Genomic DNA, 25,402 nt, shown 5'->3' with positions numbered 1-25,402 from the left:
AATTAACGTAAACAAGTTTAAGGTTTTTCATCGTCATGTTGTGAATCAAATCACGATTGTTTATTATGTTCTAAAAGACAGCTTGTTTGACATTTCAATAATCATGTTCATTATGTATTTACATTATGTTGGTCCGCTTGCGCCTTGTGGTTGTGTATGTTGTTTTTGTTTTGGCACCAGTTTGTGTATGTTGTTATGCTAGTTTAAAGAGGAGAAAAAAAAAAAAAGATTTTGTTTCAAATAATCTATAAAATTGCCATGTGTTTTTTACTAGGTAAGAAGTACGTACTTTTTTAATAGAATTAGTCTATAAAATTGTTATGTATCACTTGAGCAAGTAAGAAGTATATATATATATATATATTTCTTTTATTAAAAACTAGGGAAAAATATAAAAAAGCACCCCAAACTACAAGCCGTTTTCGATTTAGCCCCTTAATGTTCCAAAAGTGATAAAGTAGCCCCTCAAACTACCAAACTATTGCATTTTGGCCACTCCGTTAGTCAAAACCGTCAGTTTGGACGGAAACTGCAAAACGACGTCGTTTTGTTATGGGTAAGTTACTACAATACCCTTTTACGAATTTTTTTTTTTCGTGAGAAAAATATAAAAAAAGCCCCCCAAACTACCAACCGTTTTCATTTTAGCCCCCTAATGTTCAGAAAGTGATAAAGTAGACCCCCAATAAAACGACGTCGTTTTGCAGTTTCCGTTCAAACTGACGGTTTTGATTAATGGAGTGGCCAAAATGCAATAGTTTGGTAGTTTGGGAGGCTACTTTATCACTTTTGAAACATTAGGGGGCTAAATCGAAAACGGCCGGTAGTTTGGGAGGCTTTTTTATATTTTTCCCTAAAAACTATGAGCTTCTCTCATGTTAACGAACACGTGATAATTTTATAGGTCAAATTGAAGAAAATTCATACATCTCAATTTGATAGAAAAATTTGTCCAATAAATATAAGGATACCAAAAGATTTGATGTCCGGAATCCACGGAAATAATGCTGGTATATTAATTATTGCACAGGCTCCCGGCCTCCTCAGCCCAACAAATTGATACTTTTGAAACTATAAGACCATTTTTTTTTTTTTTTTTTCCTAATTGAAACTATAAGACCTTGAATAAAGGAAGAGCTTGATAACTATACAGATAATGCTTTTTTGTAGCTTTTTTCTAAGACAGCCTAATATTCGTGTTCTTTAAAGAAATTTTAAAATAAAAATCCACCAATTTAGGTACTTATTTTTTGTCATTTTTGTACATGTAATGTATAATTCCCTGCTAAAACTATTGAATTCCATGAACTCCTATAGTTTTCATGCTTGTCGAAACACCGACTCCTAGAGAATGAACCATGAGCCCTGAACACCCCCAAAAAAAAAAAAAATAGAAAGAAAGAAAGAAAGCTTAATATTATGTGAATCCAACTTATTAACGATTTGAAGCAATTAGATTATGAGTTAATGACAAAAACTTCACCTTTCTTGAGAAAATATGCAGTGTACAGTTAATAATACAATTCTACAACCATTTGAACAAGAATCATCCAACATAAATTTGAAAGAAAATTAAAAATGAATGATGATATAATTATAAGCTCAGCAATTTCAGTTCAACTGCACTATGCCTAGAGTTTTTACAATCCTTCTATTTGTCATCAGCTCTCTTGCCAGCTTTACTTCTTGCCATTCACCGGCCCTTGCATATATGTTAGAAAGAAGAACTTAAACTTCACCGGCCCTTGCATATATGTCAGAGAACTCGTAGATGAGAGACTTGCAGGAAACATGCAGAATAAATTGCCTATCAATCCTCGGAGCATCATATTCAAAACCAACGGCAAGCTATAGTACTCTCTCTAAATCACACTGCCAAATTTCATTATCAACAAATGTGGTATCAAATCAACTCTTTTTAAAGGAACTAACAGACATGAATCCACCAAAGATAAGTAGAATTAGCCAAACAATACTGATAAAATTACCAATGCACACGAAAGACAAAATCGCAAAAGACACAGAATTAAAACCAAATCGGAGCGAAAAACTGCAGGAAATAGAAAAACAATCACTGAACATATAAAATTAGCATCAGCTTGTAAGCTTAAAGGATTCAAAAATTATCACAAAAACACCATAAACCAACATTATGTAACAGCAAGTTAGTAGTTACCTAGGTACAGTACAAAGGCTAACAAGCCATACTTTTACATCCTCAAAGGAAGAGGAATCATGGGTTTTTTTTTCCTAAAATAAGAGCTCAAGAAAGGCTCATTTAAAAATAATTTTACAATTTTGTGACCCTTTAGGGATATCTATTAATTGTTGTAGAGATTCTCTTGCTTCTCTAAGTTACCTGCAAAGTCTTCTGAGCAAAATATAGCTATTTCATCCAAAACAGCGGCATTCTTGAGCAAAATTTTCACAGCAAAAAGCTCGTCCCTATCTCCTTCATAACCACTGACTTCAATCAACTTCAGATGGGACAAGAAACAAGGAGGTAGTGGGTCTATTATCCAATCACTGTTCTCCCATTCCAATGACAGGCTGATCCCCTAAAGTATCATTGCAAAAATAAAGTTTAGTCACACTGATAAATCAGAAATAAGATGGAACGGATACACTTTGAGTACAAATAAAGTTACCTCAACAAATTTCATAGTCTTGAGACAAGGAGAATTCTGCAATATCCTCAACAGTCCTACACAATCAAGATCTACTGGAAAACCCTTCAAGAATACCAAATCCGTCAAGTTATTGAACATTGGCATATGGGGTAGGTGTTCTGCTGCTTCTATCAAAATCTAAGAACAGGATAAAGCAATGCAACATAATTAAAATGCTTCCAAAACAAAGCAACTATAAATGACAAATACATTATAAAAGCATGTTGGGATCAAGGTGGGGCATGATTAATATTTATGAGATGAGCAACTAGAAGAATAACTTAGAATTAAACAAAAATCTAATCAGTCACTAATGTAGCTAGGTACAATCATATGGATTTAGTAGCCAGAGATTGGAAGGAATCGGGGTGAACACTAGGGTCAAGTCTTACCCAGCAAAGGGATAATTTCGTGTTTAATATCAATAACACATAGCCTAAGAGTAGAACATAAACAACATATGGAAACTTTCATCGTTCAAATAGAAGACCACCAGAACAGCACTTATCCAATGGTTTTCCAAATGCTATACATATACAAATCCCATTTGGTCGCATTACTTTCTAAAAAAAGATGAATTAATATATGAATATTATATATTCTCCTTCGATATCTTTATTGAGTTAAGGATTGCACGATTATATATCAATTTTCAACCAATTAATTGATTTGTGAGCATCGTAAAAATTACAAAAACAGAGTTCTCATCACCAAACTAAAATCTTCTTCGAATGGTAAATCACCAAACTACAATCTTCTTCGAAATTTTACATAAGCGAAAACCCATAATATAAGTGTACTTTGAAGTTGCATTAAATTACAGGATCTTCTATGGGAGTGACGCTTGTTACAAGGGAGTGAAACACCTGAGGAAATATCTCAAGTGAGATCATGATACAGATGTTGGGAGACCGCCTTAACCTAAAAGTTTAAACTCACAAACTTGAGAAGAGTAATTGATAAAGATATGATAATGTAATGTCAATTACTTACTTTTATTGGCACCACTTTACTTATCAAAAAAATCTTCTATTGGTACCACTCAATGTAGGATTCCACCACACGTGGATACTATAACAATCTTTCTCTCAAAAGTGATCCTCTACCACAATGACTATGTCCTCCTTGAGTGGAAGCCTTTTCCAAACCTTTTACTAAGAACCAAACGGCTAGATTAGCCCATTAGACAGTGGTTTCAAGCAGAAGTTAAAAAGTAATGAAATGTTTGTAAATTGTTGATCAAATAATTTTACTCTTTCTGTGTCATGGCATTTCCTCATCCACAAGAATGCTTAGTCTAACATTTGTCAAAACTCAAATAGCATGAAAACGTAATATGGTAACTTTCGTTTTTATGGCATTAGCTTTATCATACCACATTAATTTATGCAAGCAGTTCAAGGAAGGCTTAATTTTGCCACCATTATGTTGATATGTAAAATTTGAATTTACAAGGAGAGAAACGGCCATACCTCAACCACCTCACTGGAAAGTCTTAGTAATTTTACGTTGGAGAGCCCTATAAGAAGTTTATACATGCGGTGAGCAATTGGAGCTGATGTATTACCAGGGAAAGCATTAATCTCTCCCTTCTCCAGTGAGAATGACTTGTTTAATCAATAGTCGTTGAACAGTACACCAGTGTGATAAATTTTTTTGAGTCGGACAGCAAAAATCATAATCTGGCAACCATCCCCATAACTCGAATTTGGCCTCTCAGATCCCATTATGCTCAGAGAAAGAAGCTTTGGGAGCAGAAAGACGCACAACCTTGAGAACCCCCCAGCTGCAATCGTATAAAGACAACTTCTCAAGGACTGGCATACCAGAGAAAAACTGCTGGGATAAGTACTCATTCGAAAATGAAATTCAAAAGCATGCACTTCATACCACTGGCGGGAACTAAACGACGGCGTTTCTATTTCTCGTGGGTGGATTGGTGTTCCGGTTGGAGGGAAGCAAAAAGTAACCACGGAGACGGAGGGAGGGACAAGATTTGGGGATGGAATGTGTTTGATAGGATTCCGGATTCCCTCCCAAAGCTGAGCATTTGTTGTTGGTGATGGGACAAAGCTGGGCATCTGCAGTAAAACGTCAGGGTTTTGTAGAAATGAACATCTGATAGTTGGCGGTACAGAAGATGTATTACGTAAGCTTTGAAAGAACTTGATATAATCGGATCCGGATCCGGATCCTACCATGTATTAAACCATTTCAATTCGGAGTAGGGTGGAATCGGTCGATGATTAGTGTTGGCGCGTCAATTTGATATTGATTAGCTCAAATTCAACATATGTAATTAAATGCATTAAATTTTTCAATTGTGATATTATGGGTCTGTTTGTGATTTTAAAAACATGATTTTTTAAAAATATAATTAAATGTTTTGCAAAATTGTAGTAATTTTTTATGTTTTCAAATAACAATTTTTTAAAAAACACAATCTCAAACACTCATTTTATTTGATTTGGTGTAAAATCATACTTTTTTGTCTACGAAATGTCAAAAACGCACTCTACATATTTAAATTAGCCGGTGACACGACATGACTTGCTAAACCGTTTAATAAATAGACCGTCTTAGGTTGACCCGACCCAACTTGCATAACCCATTCAATAAATAAATTGTGTTGAGTTGACCTAGACAAGGTCTATTTCATCCATTTCATGTATAAGAATCTAAATGTAAAATATATATATATATATATATGTGTGTGTGTGTGTGTGAATTTCTAAATTTTAAAAATAAATTCATATGAATTTTAGCTTTTTTAGGATTTTGGTTTTTATTGTAAAAATAATAGTTTAATTTATACAAATTATACAGGTCACCATTGAGTCAAAGGAATTAACTTGTGATTCATCCGTTTATTAAACGAGTTAATTCAGCTCGAATTAAACATAATTCAATTATACAAAATCATAATTTTTTAATTTTGTGTTGATTTCATATCGAGTTTATAAGTCATATAAAAAATTATCAACTCTATGACAACAATTCAAAACTAGTTTAAGTAAGTGAATTTTATATTAATTTTTTCATATTTGTTGTTTGAATCGTTAACAAAATTATTAAGATCTCAATATATTCACCCTTAGTTATCAAGTAATTTGTAATTTTTTTTCTTTTCAACTTTTTAATTTATGCAATGTCCTGCTCCAAATTATCATTGAGTTATAATGCTCTCTTTTTATACAAAAAATAAAAAATAAAAAGCAAACAAATTTAGAAAAATAAAAAGATGAAATTCCAGGATATTTTATTTTTAAAATTTTGTATAAAGAGTAGTTTTATCATTTTTTGTTTACAAAAAAGAGATATTGCAACCACAATGATAATTTGAGAGAGACATTTCACAAATTGTTAAGTTCCATAAAAAGAAAATTCACAATTTGCTTGTTAATTAGAAGGAATAAATTATTTTTTATTTTCTAATATTTTCATTCCTGATTTTTTTTTTTTTTTTTTAATTTTGTTTTTGTTTTTCCTAAAACTTGAGCACCTGTTGCACGTCTTTGAACCCCAGGAGCACCGAGCCACAGTGGCACCAAATCACTTCTACCCCAAACTGCATCCATTAGGAAGACCTTGAGAAAAAGCAAAACCCACTTGAATTTCTTACAAAAACCCCCCAAAAAGCTCGACGCTGCAACAAGCAAACTCTGTTCCGTGCATCTCCAATGGCTTCCCCTCTCAGGTAAGTACATATATACATGAACAAATGTATAATTTCGTACACGCGTGCAAAAATGCAGATATTTACACTGACATACATAGACATGGATAAATGCATATGCTTTTGAATGCCCAGTTATGTTATTTGTAATTTGGGGTTGTTTTATAGGTAAGTCTTCTTGTTTAAATGCACGCTTTGTGATATTCATGACATTTTTTTCTTAAAAATTGTTTGTGTTATTGTTATTTATTATTACCATTATTAATGTCGATGTTGATTATATCGAGCAATTTGCAAGGAATTGTACTTAATCGAAAAGATTAAGGAATTAGTTGGTGTTGTTTCTCTAAAGGGGATAAGGAAATGATGCCATAAGTTTTTTCGGCTGATTGATTTTGGAAACTTATTTTTTCAGAGTTATGCAAAAGTGACCAATTTCGGGGAGTATTTAGGGATTGTTTATTAGTGTGAAGGATTTTTAATGAAGAATCCTTTATACCAGGTGGAAATGAATTTGTTTTGTAAATGTTTGGGGGTCTCATGCAGTGGTTAATGTGTCACGACAAGCACTCATGCGAGAGAACTACAATCGTGAAATATCCTGAAAATTACCAGTAGCTTAGAAAATTAGTTTGGAAACAGTTTTTCAAGATGTCCTACCAAATGGGTTTCCTGAGTACTTTTGAAGTTTTCTGTTCATGGAAACATAGGAAATGCTTGTATTTGTTTTTGGCACCGAGTGGACCAATAAATATGCATTTCCCATGATTGGAAGCATAAAGTGTTGCTTTTGTCACCAAATGGACCAATCAGTATATTATTTGCATTGTCATTTTCATTTTTTTGCCGGGTTTCCAAAAATTGAATTGGCTGTTGTTTTGTGACCAAACGAGCCAATTGGAATTTGTTTTTTGCACTGGTAAGAACTTCATACCATTTTCAATTCTTTAGTTTTTGGAAACATAATACGGTTTATTATTTTTGTCACCAAATGCACCGATAAATATTTGCCTTTTGTATTGTCAGATTTTCATCATTTTAATTTTGGAAAGTGTGTTTGTAAAAACCAGTTTAGGAGACCTGAACCAAATGAGGAAGTCTGATTATGTACTAGTTTTTGTATGGCCCTCTTCATTTAAGGTTCTCTCACTCTTCACCCTCCCCCCCAAGGTCGGTCCCACTTCATATGTTCTATGTCGATGAAAGCATAACACAAGGCTACATGGTGTGGAAATTTATTGCCACTTTGTAAACACTTGTGGACCATACTCATAATCAATAGGTTTAAAATCAACCAGAAGTGCCGGATCATCCAAAATATATGGTTCAAGCTTTAGCTTCCTTGTTGCTGGACCACTACATTGAGCAATGTTTTGAAGGCTAACCACTGTGCAGTCGTGGATGTAGGGTAATGTTGTGTGGTTTGTTGGCTTCCAACATTGTGTAGTTTTCAGGCCAATAATAATAATAATAATAATATATGGTCTAATTCCGCATGGCCATAGATGGATCTGTAATAACTTCATTATTTTCCTGTTAGCTTAGATGACACCAACGATCAACTTTTAACTGTAAATGGATGTTTGTATGTATTTGGTGGTCTATAGAGATTTCACTGCCTTAGGTGTTAAGGGAAGGGGTTCATATCAAGAACCTCTCCATTTCATGGATTCCATGCACCTTAGTTTTGAATCAGATTACCCTGCTACTTGCTATCACCATACCATCTCCTTGTTGCCATTTCAGCTGGTCTCAATGCACAACTAAATACATGGTATGATTTTTCATTGCATCTAAAGTGGCATGGCTGCTTCAATTACAATGTATTTTCTGTATGTCATTATAATCAAGGTGTGGGGCCTAAAGAATAAGCCAATGGTGGTATTACTTTGAGTTTTGACATTGTATGTTGCCCTGTATATATATGGTTTCTTTCGTTCACAATGGTTTGTAGGAGGTGGAGTCCACTAACTTGCATGGCCATCAATTTGATATGATAACTTATTAGGAAATTGCCAATCAAGGACTTATTTGCAATTATGAGTAGCTTCCATGGCCTTAGAATATTCAATATGCAGGCGAGTATTTGTTTTTTAAGGATATTGTTAAAACAGTATGTTTGAAGTCAAACCTTGAAGAAGAACGCACTAGTTGCCTTTGGTAGAAGTAGAAAGGCTCCAGCTCCATCTTAGAGGTTGAAAAAGAATTACATCCTGGGAGGTATATTCGCTAGCTCTAAGGTCTGGTAGTCATTATATTTATCCTTACAGCATGTGTGGACATGCGTGTGAACACACGCATGCACTCACACACTTACATACTCTTGCCTTTGACTTCCTGGACATGCATCATTGGCACATATACCCTTCTGCTTCAAATGAGAGTGTCAACTTCTTTAGTGGGATGCCTATTGTTCTATTAAATGAGGAAGCTTATCTGTCCTATGAAATAAGGAAGCTCTCGTAGTATTCATTAAATGAAACTGGCACTTTTGTTTTAGTAATACCAATAATATTTTATCTCAATGATGAATAGGGGAAGGGGAAAACAAATAAATGGAAAATAAATAATTGGGTGAGGACATAGTAAATGAAGGTGGTTAGAAAATTGTGTCTTGATAACGTGAGCTATATAAGAGTCAAGCTTATAGATTTTAGCTCTATAACACTTCTATGTCTGTGTTAGATATACTTGGAAATCGTTTGCCCCAAGGAAAGTATATCTCAGCTGTAATGAAATTTTTGGTTGTCACTAGCCAAGAAGAAGATGAAGATGAATAAAAAGATGCTGCACTAACCTGTTCATGATTTTTCTATTTTGGATATTTTTATCTGCTTTTTTCCAAGTATTTTGTTGTGATAGTCCTTGTAAATCTTCCACCCCCAACCCCACCACAAAGTGAAAGTTTATTCAGTTGTTTATGAGGGAGGGGGGGCAAGGATCGGGGTGCATCACACAGGATTGAACCTTGGGTAGTCTTCTTCAACACTTATATGGTGATATATTCTATAAATCAAGAAAGGAAAAAAATTACTTAAATTACTTATATGGTGATATATTTTCTTTTTTACGAACTGGGATTTTTAGTTAAATAGAAAACTAGTACTTTTAGCTAAATATGCCAGTCCAACTCTTTAAGGTGATTTCTTATTTCTAAAATATTAATTATAATTATTAAATTTACCATTTTAAGATAAGTAGTGATTTACCATGATGTCCGAACAAAGGTCTTAAATTCAAACTCTAACTTCTCCATTTACCCTTCATTTACATTAAATATTTTACATGTTAGACCTTATTTATTGAAGGGGAGATTGAGGTCACACGGAAAAGGTAGTGCTAGAATACTAATAAGATAATTAAATTCACCATTTTCTATACGCTTAAACTTTTTGTATAAGTGATGATTTAACACTTCTATTAGTAATGAAAGGAAGAAAAAAAAAAAATTAACTCAGTTACAAGTGCTGATAGTGGGATGCAGTTTTGCACAAGATTTATTTGAGCGAAAATCATGACTTTTATTGTTCATATTAAACCAGCAAGCTTATTGCATACATATCATGTTTAGGAACTAATTTTTGGTATAGCATATTTTCAGCCATTGGTGTTTATTTCAAGGTGCCAAGGTTAAAATGTTCAATGCGACTAAAAGAATTTTTGGGTGTATTGGAGAGGAATTAGCCAGGGATGATGCATAGTTAAATTATGGTACAATTTTGTTTCTTACAAGTTGGTAATTCCAACTTTGAGAGTCGATGAAATGATAATCACAAAATTTAGGTAGGGAGAATGAATAATGATGCACATCAAAACGTAATTCCTATGTTTTAACTTCTTTCCAGAACTAGTACTAGAGAATTCATGGGATATGCACATCTTGATATGAAGGAAGCACGATATTTTATCTTTCGTTTTTTTAGTTGAATTTTGAAATTACTAATGCAGAGTCAAAATGTTTGGTCTACATGGTGCTACATTTTTCTTAGGGAACATATTACACATTATTTGCAATCCCTGATGGATTAAATATTTTCTTCTAGGTATGGGAAATCAAGAAAAGAAAATAATGGACCAGAGCCTATAAATCCTCAGCAAGCCATTCTGGCTGTGGCACCACTCAATAGTGTGCCATACATTGGTCCGCCTACACCACATAGCTATACTGCATCGTCACCAACTAAAAGGTACACTGAGACTTTGGAAAAAGTTGCCACCAGAGTTGGGGTTGCATTGACTGGGAGTGCAGCTATGGGAAAGATTGGACCAGTTATAGGACTAATGGACATCGGTGAATCCAAAGATTCTTACTTTTTTCGTGTCTCCCTGCCAGGGGTAGCAAGGGATGAGAGTAAGTTTCATTCACATGGTACAGTTTGATCAACTATTGAACTCACAATCATTTTACTTGCTAGTTAAATATTCTTAGGAACAAATTTTATTTCTAAATTATGTTTGCGGGAACTTTAGTAGTTAGTTTGTCCTTTTCTGGTTATTTTATAACATATGAGGGAAATTATTGTTGATTCATGTGAATTAGGCATTAGGTCAAGTGCAACTCTTGACCTGGGTTTTCTTTCAAATCACTGCGAAATGGAATTGATCTTACATCTGTTCTCTGTAATCCTTCACTTCTAAACTTTCTAGAATTAGCTAATTTACTTGTTATGAACATTGAATTTCATACACTACGAGAATCATGGTCGTGTTATCCCATTATACCGCCAGCTTCTAATATTCATCTTTCAACATTTACTGAGCCTTGTTGTCATCTTGACTGCAGATGGTTTCCGTTGTGATGTTGAACCTGATGGAAAAGTAGTAATAAAGGGAGTAACGACGACTGGTGAAAAAATAGTATGCAAAAACTCCCAAATCTTTCAGATGCACACTCAAAACCTGTGCCCACCGGGGCACTTCTCTATCTCATTCCAGCTGCCAGGTCCAGTTGACCAGCAACAATTTTCTGGTTCTTTTGGAGTTGATGGGATTTTGGAAGGTATTGTGAAGAAATGGTGACGAACATGCCTTACATTTTTGGTGAGCATGGACTGATTTAATTTTAGTTGAGAGCTTAACAAGGACAGGACGAGCTTTAGAAAGAATGTGGTTCAGAGTGCCATTTACCTGCGACTTTGCAGATATATGTTCCTAGATAGAGGTGAATGACAATGCGATTTGTGCAGCATTTTGAGACCCTGTTTAGTTAAGTCAAGTCTATGCTATATTTCTGATAAATTTTAGAATTAGTAAGTGTTGCTACTTTTAGGAAATACTCAATTCTCTTGTAGACCCATTCGTAAGAATTTAGTCTTGGTATTTGTGAAAACATGTTCAATTCTAAAATCAAAGGTATGGAAAGTTGATGGTTACTTTTCTTTCACCCATTGCACCCAAAACATTCTATTGTTCTCCTCTAACAAGTGGCGGGGATGTGCATATGTGGTGGGCACAACCAAATGCGGTGGCTGCAATGGAAAATCAAATTGTGACAAGTGCAACTTCGACCTTGATGTACAATTAGCTACACCTCCTATGTTATGGGTGACAATGTGGGAATTATTGCCTTGGCATCTAATCCTCTGTTTCATGCTCCAACCAAGCATATTCAGGTTGAGTTTCATTTCATCCGTGAGAAGGTGACTAACAAGGACATCCGAATGCAATATATCTCTACTCGAGTTTTGATCAGCTCACTGACATTTTCACAAAGGGTCATACTATCTCTCATTTTTGGTTTGTGGGAGGGTGTTAGAGAATCGCAGTTTTTTTTTTTTTTTTTTTTTTTACAAAATAGCAAAACATGTTTTGGCACTGTAGCTGAGCATACTACCTTCCACCTCTCAATTTAGTGTTGTGTGGAAAAGTGGCAAACCTATGTAGATGAGCATCTCATGAGCAAAATCGAAGGCAATCAATCACTTGAATGCTGAATGCCTGAATTGCTAAATCTTGCAAATTGATGAGTACCCTCAATATGAGCTCTGTTCTTGAAACTCAAATCTGATTCAAGCTTGTTACTTCACTTTATTTTCCCCTGAGGGTACTCACCAATTCAGAGTTTCTTGCATCTCAAACAGCATCATCTTCGCACTTCCATCAAACCTTTGACAATTGTTATAAAGGATACAAAAAGCCTTTACGCATCATCTTCAGACTTCACCCAATGTGGTTAACATCAGCCATTGAATCTTCACCACGTTTTAATTGGTAAAAAAAAAAAAATGATATTAGTTCTTTTAAAGAGTGATAAACTAGTACGCTTCCTTGGCACGTACTAAAGGGAGGCGATTCCCTTGGAAGAGTGTGTGGCAAACACAAGCGCCTCTAAGGGCGATCTTCTTTGTCTGGTCAGCGGCTTTGGGCAAAATTTTGACCCTAAATAATCTCAGGAAGTGACATGTGATTGTGATAAACAGATATATATGCAAGAGGAGTGAGGAGACAGTGGATCATCTTCTCTTTCATTGCAAGGTAGCATATGCTTTGTGGAGTGCCTTTTTTGGTTGGTTTGGGTTGTCTTGGGTGATGCCGAGACAAATTTCTAACTTACTCGCTTGTTGGTGGTCTTCAAGGAGGAGGGGAATGCCGCAGTTTGGAAGATGGTGTCTACTTGCTTTTTTTGGTGTTTATGGAGAGAGAGAAATAATAGGTGTTTTGAGAACTTAGAGGAGGTGATTGGAAGACATATTATCCTCTTGCTTTCATACTTCGTACCTTAGTACTATTGCACATGTTTTTCCGGTGTCGATTAGTTACGATGATTTTCTTGCTCACTTTTCCCTTTCTAGCTAAGTGATCCTTTTATATACTTTTGGCGTACTTGGGAGCACCTTTACGCTTTCAATAAGATTGACTCTTACTTATCAAAAAAAAAAAAAAAAACTACCACCTACGAGGCAAGAAATATTTATGGGCGTAACAGCAGTTTCTCGCATGTATTCTCCTCTTTGGTCTAGTGATCCTGAAGGGGATAGAAGAACCACTTCCCTAAAAGACCAAGCAGCAAGTTGCACCCTAATCAATACCTTACTCAAAAGCCTCAAATGGGGATATAGGTTGACAGTGATGAAAGTAAACATATTGACATCATTTGAGTCGAAATGAATCTTCTAATTATCAGCAAAGGAATAACCTGTGGGGAAAAACCCAAGCAATTCCACATTGACCTCATAAATGTCGGAGAAAGAGACCGATAAAAGGAAGGAATAACCACATGCATCTAACAAAAAGAAGGCATAGGTTTTGCCAGGCGCCATAACCAAATATTGAAGGCAACCAGTTTCTATGACAAGGACGGAAAGAACCCATAAGCAATCAACTATTTATAACAAAAACAATAATCATTATATGGAAGCACATAAAACGGGAATTTCAGAAAAAAATATATATAAACCAGCCAACCAAGATATCTGAAATTTATTAACAAGATCATGACAGTCTGTCAGCTAATGACACAGATCAAGAAAATTGGTGATGGTAAACAGCCGCCCTTAAATTTGCCACCCCAATGTTTGCTCTGGTTCCACCTCTGACCCTTCTTCTCCATCTCTTCCTAACAAATAGGAAAACAGAGAAAAAAAATAAATTGCAATTTCAATATACAAACAAGCACATATCAGAGAGAGAGAGAAAGATGCAGACCTTGTGATGGGTGATGAGGTACTTCTTGGACCTTGACCTCATCATGAAGTCCCTCATCACCCATCAAAACCTCACAAAAACACTCGAGTTTTGATTCCTCAAAACAATTTTCTGCAACCCATCATCATTATACATAAATTCCTGAAGTGCAGGAAAGTGTCATCCTCAGCACCTGGAATGGGGCTTTCCAAGCTCTCACACCACATAGACAAACAGTCTTTTAGAATAAGAAGTATTGTAGATAATCTGTTTCTTGCATCTTCCATTGTATTGATACCATGAAATAAACTCCAACCATAACAATATTTTAACAGCTCCCTCTCGTTAATGTAGTAACCCAGTTGAGAACAAAGCAAAAAGACGTCTCAGACTTCTTTACTTTCAAGATGTTTATAACTCAGCTATATAGAACAATAAATCTTTGACTGCATTGCTGTAAGGTTTCTAGGAGTGGGTGCAAGGCATCCTTCCATTCATTTAAACTCCCAGTGTTTAATGCCTTAGAAACCCTCACAAGTGTAAGACGCAAACCTGCACACTCTCTAGCTACCTCAGTTGTTGTGCATCGCAAATTGGGGTCTTTAACACAATCACCCGTCATCTTCTCAAATAAACTCCATGCTTCTTCTTCAAGTAAAACTTCAAGTCCAAAATCTTTTTGGGTGCACATTTCAAAACATAATATATATCGATTTCTAGATATCAGTAATACTTTGCATCTCTCAGAAGGAATTCCTATGTCCTCCAAATTGAGACTCTTCCATATGTCATCAAGCACAACAAGTAACATCTTCTTGTCTTTTGTTTTTGTCAACCTCTTATGTAGACGACTTGCTCTCCAGGTACAGTCACCTCATCAAACTTTAGACCTAGCACTTTGGCTATTTCTCCTTGAATTCGTGGAAGGTTAGGGCTCTGTGTCACATTTGCAATAGACACCTCATCGAATAACTTTTCTTCCATTGCTTAATTGGCAACTTCTCTCACCAGAGTAGTCTTTCCCACACCAGCCATCCCCACACCACAATCATGTGGATCTTATAATCACTCAGTGCCTCCATAAGTCTTTTAACAATTGACATTTTTGATTCAAAGTCCACGCAATCCATGCATCCTGCAGTCACTATCCCCTCTGGAGCAGGACAGTATGAAACTATGTCATAAGACTCATAATTGCTGCCATTTTCGAGGACTTCACCAATAACTTTCACTATCTTCTTCGCTTTTCGGATTAGTGGATGCCGCAGCATCAAGTTTAGGCATGCCCCATTAGAACACCTCGTGTTTGCTCTTTCTTCATCTTCAAGAAATTTTCTGGCCTCTTCTGTAGTCTTATCCACCTTTGTCATACACGTGATAACATGAGCTTCAATTGTGTCGTCGTTTCTTATAGCAATATCAACCAAATGTTGCACGTTATCTCTTTTAGACCGCAACTTCGCTACCTGGTTCTTCACACTCCTAATCTACCAGTCGGATAGTGGCTATGTTCCTCGTGTTACTACAACAAAGTTTTTGCTGTAGTAAAACAAAGTTTGATGAGGTGACTATACCCGGGAGAGCAAGTCGTCTACAGAAGAGGTTGACAAAATCAAAAGACAAGAAGATGATACTTGTTGTCCTTGATGACATATGGAAGAGTCTCAATTTGGACATAGGAATTCCTTCTGAGGGATGCAAAGTATTACTGACATCTAGAGATCGATATGTATAATGTTCTGAAATGTGCACCCAAAAAGATTTTGGACTTGAAGTTTTGCTCGAAGAAGAAGCAGGGAGTTTATTTGAGAAGAAGGCGGGTGATTGTGTTAAAGACCCCAATTTGCGATGCACAACAACTGAGGTAGCTAGAGAGTGTGCAGGTTTGCGTCTTGCACTTGTGAGGGTTTCTAAGGCATTAAACACTGGGAGTTTATATGAATGGAAGGATGCCTTGCACCCACTCCTAGAAACCTTACAGCAATGCAGTCAAAGATTTATTGTTCTATATAGCTAAGTTATAAACATCTTGAAAGTAAAGAAGTCTGAGACGTCTTTTTGCTTTGTTCTCAACTGGGTTACTACATTAACGAGAGGGAGCTGTTGAAATATTGTTATGGTTCGGGTTTATTTCATGGTAGGAATAAAATGGAAGATGGAAGAAACAGACTATTGTATTCTACAATACTTCATATTATGAAAGATTGTTATCTGTTACCTCTAGCAGCCCTCAACTTTGCTCACTGATTCTTCACATCCATTCTTGTTTCAATTTTTTTTTTCCTGCAATTAGACAAAAACTCAAAACCCCAAAGGAAGAAAGAGAGAACTGGAAACTACAATGAGAATATACGCAGAAAAAAAAAGAGCGATCATCTTTAAACTCGTAGCAGGACTACCATTTCAGACCTGCGTTTCTTCGGGCTAAGTGATCTGGACTTTCACAGCCCTGCTCAAAAATAAAAAAGTTCTCGACTTTCACACCCCTCCAGTCGCGCTTAAATTCTGAAAATATAAAATGGGTAAATCAGAAAAAAATCAGGTCATTATATTGAAAGATCATCGCGTAGGAAAATATACCGAAAACATTTAAATAAAAAACTTACTGTAAAATATTTTTTTTAAAAAAAATTCATATAAAATATTTTTATTTTTTTCTCACATCAATCTGAACCTAATAGCTTCTGTTCACTTTATTTTTAAGTTTTTTAACAAACATAGCCAAAAAGTGAAAAAAAAAAAAAAAAAAAATACAGGTCGAACAGAAAAGACCCAAACAAAACAAAAAGGTAGACTGTAGAAAAGAATGGATCCGGCTACTGTGCATATTTTAACCAAAACGACAGAGTTTTAAGCTTAAAGAAACAAACCTTTGTGGGTTTTCTTTTCACGCCGTTTGAGGAGCAGAAAGCGAGGGAGGGAGAGCAGAGAGAGAACCTCGAAATAATAAAACAGCCATGGAACTGGAACTCAAGCCTTGGTAAAACTTTTTGATTTTACTGAACTTGACTGAATCCAGATTTCTTTTGCCCTTTTACAAATACCCGTACATCATCCAGCTGGCGATGGGATTCAGAGAGAGAGTGAGACAGATATTTATGTACGTATGACCAAGTTTATTAATTCAAGTATTTTGATAAATTATAGTTTTTACATTTTCTTTATTATTTATGCGATTCGGATGGAGCCCAGCTGTCATTTCATTCGTGGAGCTGAAGTTATTCTCTTAATGACAAACTCTCCAGTTCTCGATTACAAGGATTAATGCACCAGCAGCCCCAGAGGGCAATTATTAAGGACCCATCTTGACCCTACTCATCGCCACGTGTACGCCCCAAGTAAGTTGGATGACAAAATGATACAAATTTGAAGGACAACGCGTGGGAGGGAGAGGGGGCAGACCGTAATTTCATCACAAGATTAAGATAATAACGGACATTTTTAGCAACTTTGGGGTTGAAGAGAAAGCGGAGAAAAAAGTATAAAGCCAAGGCAACTGACTTGAAGAGAGAGAAAAATATTTATACAGTCAAGCACCAACATCCACAAAGATGAATTTCAATGGCTACAAAAAATTTTAAAAAAAATTGCTAATTAGGAAAATAATTAGGCTCCATTTATTTCAGCTTAAAATGATTTTTATAAATAAATTTGGTATTTTTGGTATTTAGTGTGATAGAAAATAATAATCAAATTAAAAATATTTTTGATTTGATTGAAAAAAGTTTATTTAATTTTCATAAAACAATTTTTCTTTTTTTTTTTTTAAATCGTAAACCATTTTTTAAGTTTAAGCTTCTCTTTCTCAAATTGTTAGAGTTCGCGGGACCTCATTGGAGATTGCTGGAGTCGCTAGCTGTTTTTCACTGTCATTTATTTTTCGTACAGGCCAAATATCAAAAAATATTTTTAGATAAATCATTTTTTATGCGTTCAACGAAAAAAAAAAACATTTACAAAACCGTAATTGTGTTAAAAAGGTCAGAAGCATGTAATAGAAGAAGAGGTTTAGAACAATTTACATAGTAAATAGGAAATTTCGTAATTAGTTTTTGAGACAAGACTTGTGAGTAATTTAAGGTCTTCAAATGTTCTACTTTACAGTTTTGAAATATATATTTGGTAATATTTTACTATGTATCATATATTTCTGTAAAGAGTTTCTACTTAATAACTCTTGTAAAAACTTCTGACCATAGATAATAGACATGATTTTATGATTTTATCCAGAAGCCATGACTCTAAAACCCTAAAAGTAGCTAAAAAGTCCTCTTTTTCCCCTTTCTAAAGGTACCATTCTCCAAGTATTTATAACCTCATACATGGTCTTAATATTTTTCACTTGCAAATGAAAAAAAAAATATTATTTTCCAATAAGATTATTTGTGTGGAAATCCCTTGGTTCTGGCTAACGGATCATGATTATAAGTACCTCGGAGCATGCCGATTGACGAAATACGAACAATTAACATGATATGGTCATAGATCTTAAGTTGTAACTTGATCACAACCGAATTTGTTGATGTTGCACCCACGAAGTATAAAAAGTGCCAAACAGAACTACCCAAGGGAGGGGAGAGTTAAGAACTAAAATAAGGAAAAGCGAGAACAACTTAAATAGAAAAATCTATTGTATTTCATCATTTGTTCCCCATAGCAACTCGGGATCAAGAAGCACCAAATTTAATGACTTATTAAGAGAAATACGAAGTAAGAGCATGCTATTGAAGACGTTGCAACATATGTCGGGAACGCCTTCGTTAAATGTGTACAAACAAAATACGAGTCCAAAGGGTAGGGTAAGAAAGGGTTTAGCTAATGGAGATATAACTCTTATGGGTAATAGAAACGCATAAACCATGTCAAACTAAGACCGATCAATATCCGAATGGAATGGATTCCAACTTCTCCTATAATAGTTTTCAATGCAAAACTAAATTCATAAGGTATATACTTCATTTTAGTAATAAACAAAAACAAATAGGATTGATTATGTATCACAATTTCATCACTACATCGAAGGCCTTTTTGTAAATATATTGATAAGATAGCTTGGTACCCAAACTTTATCAATGATTGTTATCCTCATTGTGTACATAATTCGTGTGAGGATATACCAAATAAATTTTTTTGGGTATAGGGAATATAACAAAAGAGTTTCCATTTCTATTGGTCATAAAATTAATGGGAAACTTCACTTTAAACCCCTAAACTACTGTGCGTTTTAAGAAGATCACCCAAAGTTAAAAAGCTCTCTATTTTAACCTCTCAACTTTCAATTACAGTCAATTTAAACCCCTCCGTTAGTTTTTAAATGTTAAAAGTGATACAATGACCATTATACCCCTGACCTTTTTATAAAATTCTAAATTTATCTTTAATTTCAAAATAATTTTTTTTTAAAAAAAAATTATTATCAAAAAAACAAAAATACAAGGTGACCCACTATTGAACCACCTTGTGACCATTTTTTTCAATTTTTTTTTTTAAAAAAGAAAATCGAATGGCAATTTTGTCTTTTTAGGGGTTTTAACTGCAAAAATTGATGGATTTGGTAAATTGCATAAAATTAAAAGTTCATGAAGTAAAATTGAGAGTTTTTGAAATTTAAAGAGATCTTCTCAAAATGTGCGGTAATTCAGGAGTCATTTGTGAAGTTTTCCAAAAAAAAAAAATTTAGAAAAAAAAAAAGGTGGATAGCAACAATTTGATTCTCTAAGCAAGCAGGTTTTGGGGGTTATTGTTTAAGCACCCTAATAGAGAAAAAAGACCTTCAAGAGAGTAAAGAAAGAAAACCATTTTCAAGAGACAAACTCATATATATGTATAAGACAAAATAAAACCCAATGATCTTAGTCTTTGCGGCATTACGCTGGTGCTCATAAAAATGAGTTATTGAATTTAGTCCTTGCCCTGTTACGATGTGAGAACCAACACTATAGACTATAGTCTATGTGGCATGTTGGATCTGATCATAAGTGATAATTGAGCAATTTCCCCAATTAACCTAATATATATATATATATATATATGCCAAATAGAAATAAATGAAAACAAGTGCTTATCTATTATCTGAAAAACAAAAAAGAACATAAGAAATGTGAGAGGTTTTTTTTTTTTTTTTTTTTCAATTAAGGGAAAGGAGGTTACATGATTCGGGTAGGCATCCCGACAACAAAGCCCAAAAGATAAATGCAGTACAAACACAGTAACAGAATCTGGATCCAATCCAAAATGACTAAACAGCAGGCAATAGTGATGTCTATGATCCCGAAAGAACCATAAACAAGCAGAGCATTTTCTAGAACCGCGCAAGGCGGTAACAAACGGCAAAAAAACTTGGTGAAAAGTTCTATGCAGTAGAGGCAGTAACCACCGTTAGGTGATTGTTGCAGAGAAAGTACTGTGCAGCAAACCAGATAGGAGTCGTTGAAAGACAACCATCGACAACTAAAATCTCCTCCACAAGATCAAACCAATACATGGCAAGGAGATAGTAACCCACTACAAAAATAAACCCTAAACAAAACAACAGGAAATACAAGGAAAACACAGAAAAATAAATACAACAATTGGAAAAATAAATACAGCAGGCAATGTGAGAGCTCTTGCTGTCTCTTTCTTCTCCTTGGGTGGTGAAGTGTCAAATGAAACACGCTTATTGGCAAATTTATTATTTTGACGATACAAAGAGATTTATTTGAAATTTTGGCATTATCCAAAGACCTTATTTTTTAAATTGAAAACCTAAAATCTAAATTCAAATAGGAAAAAAAAAAAAAAACCCCTAGGGTCTAAATATGATTATTTTCCAAATTGTTTTATAATACCATTAACAAATTATCTTATTTTCATTAAACATAGCTTTCGGTAAAAGTCATAATTTGATTGGCCACCCTTATTTTGGCCAAGAGGATGGCTCGAGCCACCCCCTATGATCAGCCAAGGAGTGGCCAAACTACCCCAAAAGCCTTGCCCCCATCAAGAGCCTTGAGGACCAACCCATCATTTAACCCCCCCTAAAAAAAAAAACATTATCATTATTATTTTGAGAAATATGTCACAAATTCATAAAATATTAATACATCATTTAAGAACTAACTTTTGGAGAAAATTTTTGAAAAGTTAAGCATTTTTCTTTTAATTGTGTGTGTGTGTGTGTTTTTTTGTAGTGATTATCCAACATAAATTTGACATTAGAAAATGAATTATGATACAATTATGAGCTCAACAATTCAGTTCCACCCCAGTATGCCAAGAGTTTTTGCAATCCTTCTATCATTCTATGAACCATCATCTCCCTAGCCAGCTTTACCTCTTGCTATGCACCAACCCTACCCAATATGTTAGAATGAACATAAACTCTGCTCGATTATGCAGCTTCTCACTTGGTCAACTAGATTACACTTATCATGAAGAGAAATGACAAACCCTAAATGAATCATCTTTTCACTGTCCATGATAAGAAAAAAGATTAGACAATGACATTCTAGAAAAGAAAAATAAAACCTCCATCTTTGTTTTGTAGAGCTCTTTTACAATGCACTACCACCTTTACCTCTTATTCTTTTGCCTGTTAAACTATTGATTAAGTAATTAAATTTATGTTTTTTTATCAGCTTAAACTTTTAGGATAACTGGTAATTTAACATGGTATCAGAGCTTATCACAGTACGAATGAGGCCCACGCTACTTACCCCGTGACAAGGATCCAGCAAAATATTAGCCCTCACGTGTGGATTTAAATTTACCTAATCTCAATTTAAATTTTTAGGATAACTGGTAATTTAACACTGCCAACCTCCACAATTTTTTGCACCTGCTCCCTCCTTAACCCAAAACCCATCAAACCCCACCTATACGGGCTATACAGAACCCCAAAACCCAATCTTTACTTCTTCTCTTTCCCCACCACTGAATCAAAACAACATCAAGTAGCCCAATACCCAAACACCCACAAAGCACATTGGGCTCTACCTCTTTCCCAAACAACAAACCCAAACCAAAAATCAGCAAGAACCCAAGGAGCAACATTTTTCTCTTCCTTTTCCTTCTCCACCCACCAAAGCCTCCTCCTCCAAACACCTTCCAAAACCACACACCCCCTCCTCCATTTCCATCACCACAGCCCATTTCCTCAATTACCAAATCTAACGGCTGTGGTAAAATGTTGGTTTTTGAGGCCATGATTGAAATCAATTCGAGTGCGAACCGCGTTAATCTTTGAGACCCATTTCTTCTTTTGCTTTCTCTTGCGCATATAACTGGTTGTTGGGCCTTTCTTGCACAGATAATTGGGTTTTGTATCTGGGTCTTGGGTCTATTTATAATATGTTTAGGGAAATGTCCTCTTTCGGCCTGCTGGGCTATATATATATATATATTTTATTATACAAAAGTTTAATTATTTAAGTAAATTTTTTATCATATTCATCATTTTTATGAATGTACTATTTATCATCCCAAGGTGAGCTAAGAAAGCTTCATAAGTAAGTTTGAGAAAGCCAAATTCATTTGGAACAAGAATTCTAGAATTTAATGCACTCCTTTTATTGATAAGAAAAGACTTCAGGTGAAAGACCAAACTTTTCCACCAATATTAGGGATGATAAGCCATGGTAACGTGCGGGTGGAATGCTAAGTTTTTTTTTTTTGTTTTGTTTTGTTTTTTTTTTTTTTTTTCTGAATTAAACTATTCATCTTCCATTTCATAAAAATGAGAAAACATCCTGAATTTGAGAAAACTCTAAATTAAAGAGTCAAAAGCTCTAAATTAACAATATCAAAAATACAAGGAAAAATTATATTTTACCCTCCCAAAGTTTAGAGTGATTTTCAATTTGACCTCTAATATTTTAATTTTTGCAATGTACCCCCCCAAGCTTGCAAATTTTTTTCAATTAGACCAATGTTATCCCAAAATTTCCATACTGCCCCTAATTTTTTTTTTTTTTTTTTTAATAAAAAGAAAAAAGAAATTTCGAGGTGCAAAAATGGCCAGATGGCCAAAGGGGTGGCTACAACCACCTCGAATTTTTTTAAAATTTTTTTATAAAAAAAAAAAATTTATGGGCAATATGGGAATTTTGGGATAATATTAGTTGAATTGAAAAAAAAAATAAAAAAAAATTGCAAGTTTGGAGGGGGGGGGGGTGCATTGCAAAAATTAAAACATTGGAAGCCGAATTGAAAATCGCCCCAAACTTTGAAGGGGTAAAGTGTACTTTTCCCAAAATACAAACAAATTTTGAAACCATGGCATGTTTCCTAAACTACAAGAGGACCTTGTTGCCCGACATTGAGGAGAGATGCAAGCTTTCCAAGTTGGGGAACACAAACTACACCAGTGGTTAATCATTTATCCTCTAAAACTTCTTTGAAAACCTTTTTCCTTAAAATGCTCATGTAAATCACAGTGCAAATATACATTGGCATACTTAAATTTCGTAAAGTGTGGGCTCATATTCACAGATAAAAATCTATTTATGTTTAGTAAAAAGTTCTTTTTTTTTGCTTTAATTGTGAACACTGGGTATATTAAATTTTGAGTTTGAATTATTTTTATTCATCACTATTTTGTTCTTCATTATTGATTTTTTTTTTTCCAATTTATAATTGTCTTTGTTCGTGGACATACCTCATAGGAGGAAACCACATAAACTCTTCTGCTATTGATTGTTTTGTGCTATTTTATTGTAATCATGATCTACTACACGACATTTCCAAGTGACATAAATAGTCTACACAAATGATGTAATAGTAGTATTGGTTAGCTAATTTTATGTGGTTTAAAGATGAGTAATGGCTAAAAATTAAACATAAACATTTCACTAACTAACAATATCTTCAAAAACTCAATCCAAATATTTCACGATCCTGATCTCCACTACTCTGATTTGATTACAACAATCAAACTTTTACTTGATACTCAAAATGAAGAATAAAGGTTTAAATTACTCAATATTTTTGAATCAGAATTTCTCAATAATCATACAAATGTATTCTTTGTTAGAAGTTCGCACCCTTCGTAAAGACAGAATTCTAGAAATTTCTTGTGACATTACAAAAATTCTTAAAAATTGATGATCATGGTCATTTCAATACTAATTCAAAATTGAAACCCTTTGCTCTAAAGATAAACTAGCATCACAATCAGAAATTTGAGAAACATAGACATATTTCTTTTTCCTATGTTATTATTGGTATTTTTTTTTCCTTCTTACGCTAAATTCTAGATATCGCAATGAAAATTACATTCATTCCATTTAGAGGCCATATAAGTTCTATCACTTTGACCTAAATGTGGACATCCTATAAGATAATAAGTTAAGGGATTATCTAATAGAGTTCACATATTGGCTCCCCTGTAGTGTTTTGCTCATAAGTTCAAAAGCTACGGTATTGGTATTATTCCAAATTTTATTTGAACAAGAGTTAACGTTGTAATAATTATAAAAATTAATTTTGGTTGATTTTCATGGATGTGGGAATCTGTTGATTGATACACTACTAAAATAGTTATCATTGAAACCATGTGCTCTATACATCTATGTTGGCATGTGACGTGTGTGGAATCATATTATTTGATAATATAAAGTTTAATATACATGTTCACCAAGAATTAGCATGTGAAATCGGGCTTGGCCTCCGAGATAATTTCTCTAGCATCAGTTACGAGTGAATTTTGAATGCTCATGAGCTTTGGAAGATTCTCTAGTGTCAAGTAACGCAGTTAAGGGAATAAGGATGTATATTCTTCTATTTCGCCTTCTTCTTTCATGACTATTGCACCCATGATGCTACATTTTATTATCACCAATCCTGCCAGATGAGAAAGGCCCCTAGCCGTGGCAGATGAGAAGACAAATTTTAATATATCACACTCTACCACTTTTAGAAGTCTCAAGTTACCTACCACTTTTAAAAGTCTCAAGTTACCAAAGAGTGTCAAGAGAAGTTTGCCATGACATATTTCCTTCAAGCATGTCATATATTTGAGAATAAAAGATTCCAAGTCAAGAAAGGCAATAACAGGCATCCTTGAGTTAATAATATACTTAATCTTAGTGTTATTTTGGATATGGAGTTGCTTTAGTTGTTGAAAACCTTCTCTATCTGATTCATTTATAACACTCCCAACACCCTTTAACTCATCTAAATAAAGACTTTCTGATTCCTTTAATAGCATTTTAAACCCAACTTCTCATTGAAAGCTTGTATACAGCTTGAGTTTTAATGTTTTTTTGGCTTCCCCTCCCCATCACACCAATCCCATACATCTCTTAGAAATATTACATATCTTTCTAACTTCTCAAATGTCAAATCTTTTGGCAGAGTGCTAGCATCTCGAATACGTATCTTTAAAATGATCAAATGTGACAAATGCTTTAGCTCAACAAGACTAGCATTATCTCTTTCATTATTGAGTCCCTCG

At 34.5% G+C, this 25,402-nt stretch overlaps 1 protein-coding gene, 1 long non-coding RNA gene and 1 pseudogene across 6 annotated transcripts; 1 reads left to right on the top strand and 2 right to left on the bottom strand.

Moving 5' to 3' along the window:
* The first annotated feature begins 6,206 nt into the window (after nt 1-6,206).
* Nucleotides 6,207-11,745, top strand: LOC132172238 (alpha-crystallin domain-containing protein 22.3-like). Of its 2 annotated transcripts, none has more exons than XM_059583703.1 (3): nt 6,207-6,366; nt 10,389-10,714; nt 11,129-11,745. In XM_059583703.1, the coding sequence occupies exons 1-3, from the start codon at nt 6,350-6,352 to the stop codon at nt 11,362-11,364; spliced, it is 579 nt and encodes a 192-aa protein (XP_059439686.1). In that variant the 5' UTR covers nt 6,207-6,349; the 3' UTR covers nt 11,365-11,745. The 2 variants fall into 2 exon arrangements, with proteins under 2 accessions (XP_059439686.1, XP_059439687.1); XM_059583704.1 differs by having other exon boundaries at nt 10,389-10,696; nt 11,129-11,743.
* A 1,991-nt stretch (nt 11,746-13,736) lies between these two features.
* LOC132171099 (uncharacterized) lies at nt 13,737-17,050 on the bottom strand. Of its 4 annotated transcripts, none has more exons than XR_009439008.1 (4): nt 16,839-17,050; nt 16,368-16,473; nt 13,990-16,251; nt 13,737-13,900 (listed from the first exon to the last, which is right to left on the bottom strand). It is a non-coding gene; the product is annotated as an uncharacterized LOC132171099 (long non-coding RNA). The 4 variants fall into 4 exon arrangements; XR_009439009.1 differs by having other exon boundaries at nt 13,737-15,656; nt 16,187-16,251; nt 16,839-17,049; XR_009439006.1 differs by having other exon boundaries at nt 13,737-16,251; nt 16,839-17,045.
* A 1,326-nt stretch (nt 17,051-18,376) lies between these two features.
* Nucleotides 18,377-18,927, bottom strand: LOC132168940 (uncharacterized tatC-like protein ymf16; annotated as a pseudogene).
* Between the last annotated feature and the right edge of the window lie 6,475 nt (nt 18,928-25,402).

Source organism: Corylus avellana, chromosome ca2 (genome assembly GCF_901000735.1).
Source record: "Corylus avellana chromosome ca2, CavTom2PMs-1.0".
In the NCBI taxonomy this organism is placed as follows: Eukaryota; Viridiplantae; Streptophyta; class Magnoliopsida; order Fagales; family Betulaceae; genus Corylus; species Corylus avellana.
Note: the sequence above shows the minus strand (reverse complement) of the source record. Positions and strands in the feature narration are given on the sequence as shown.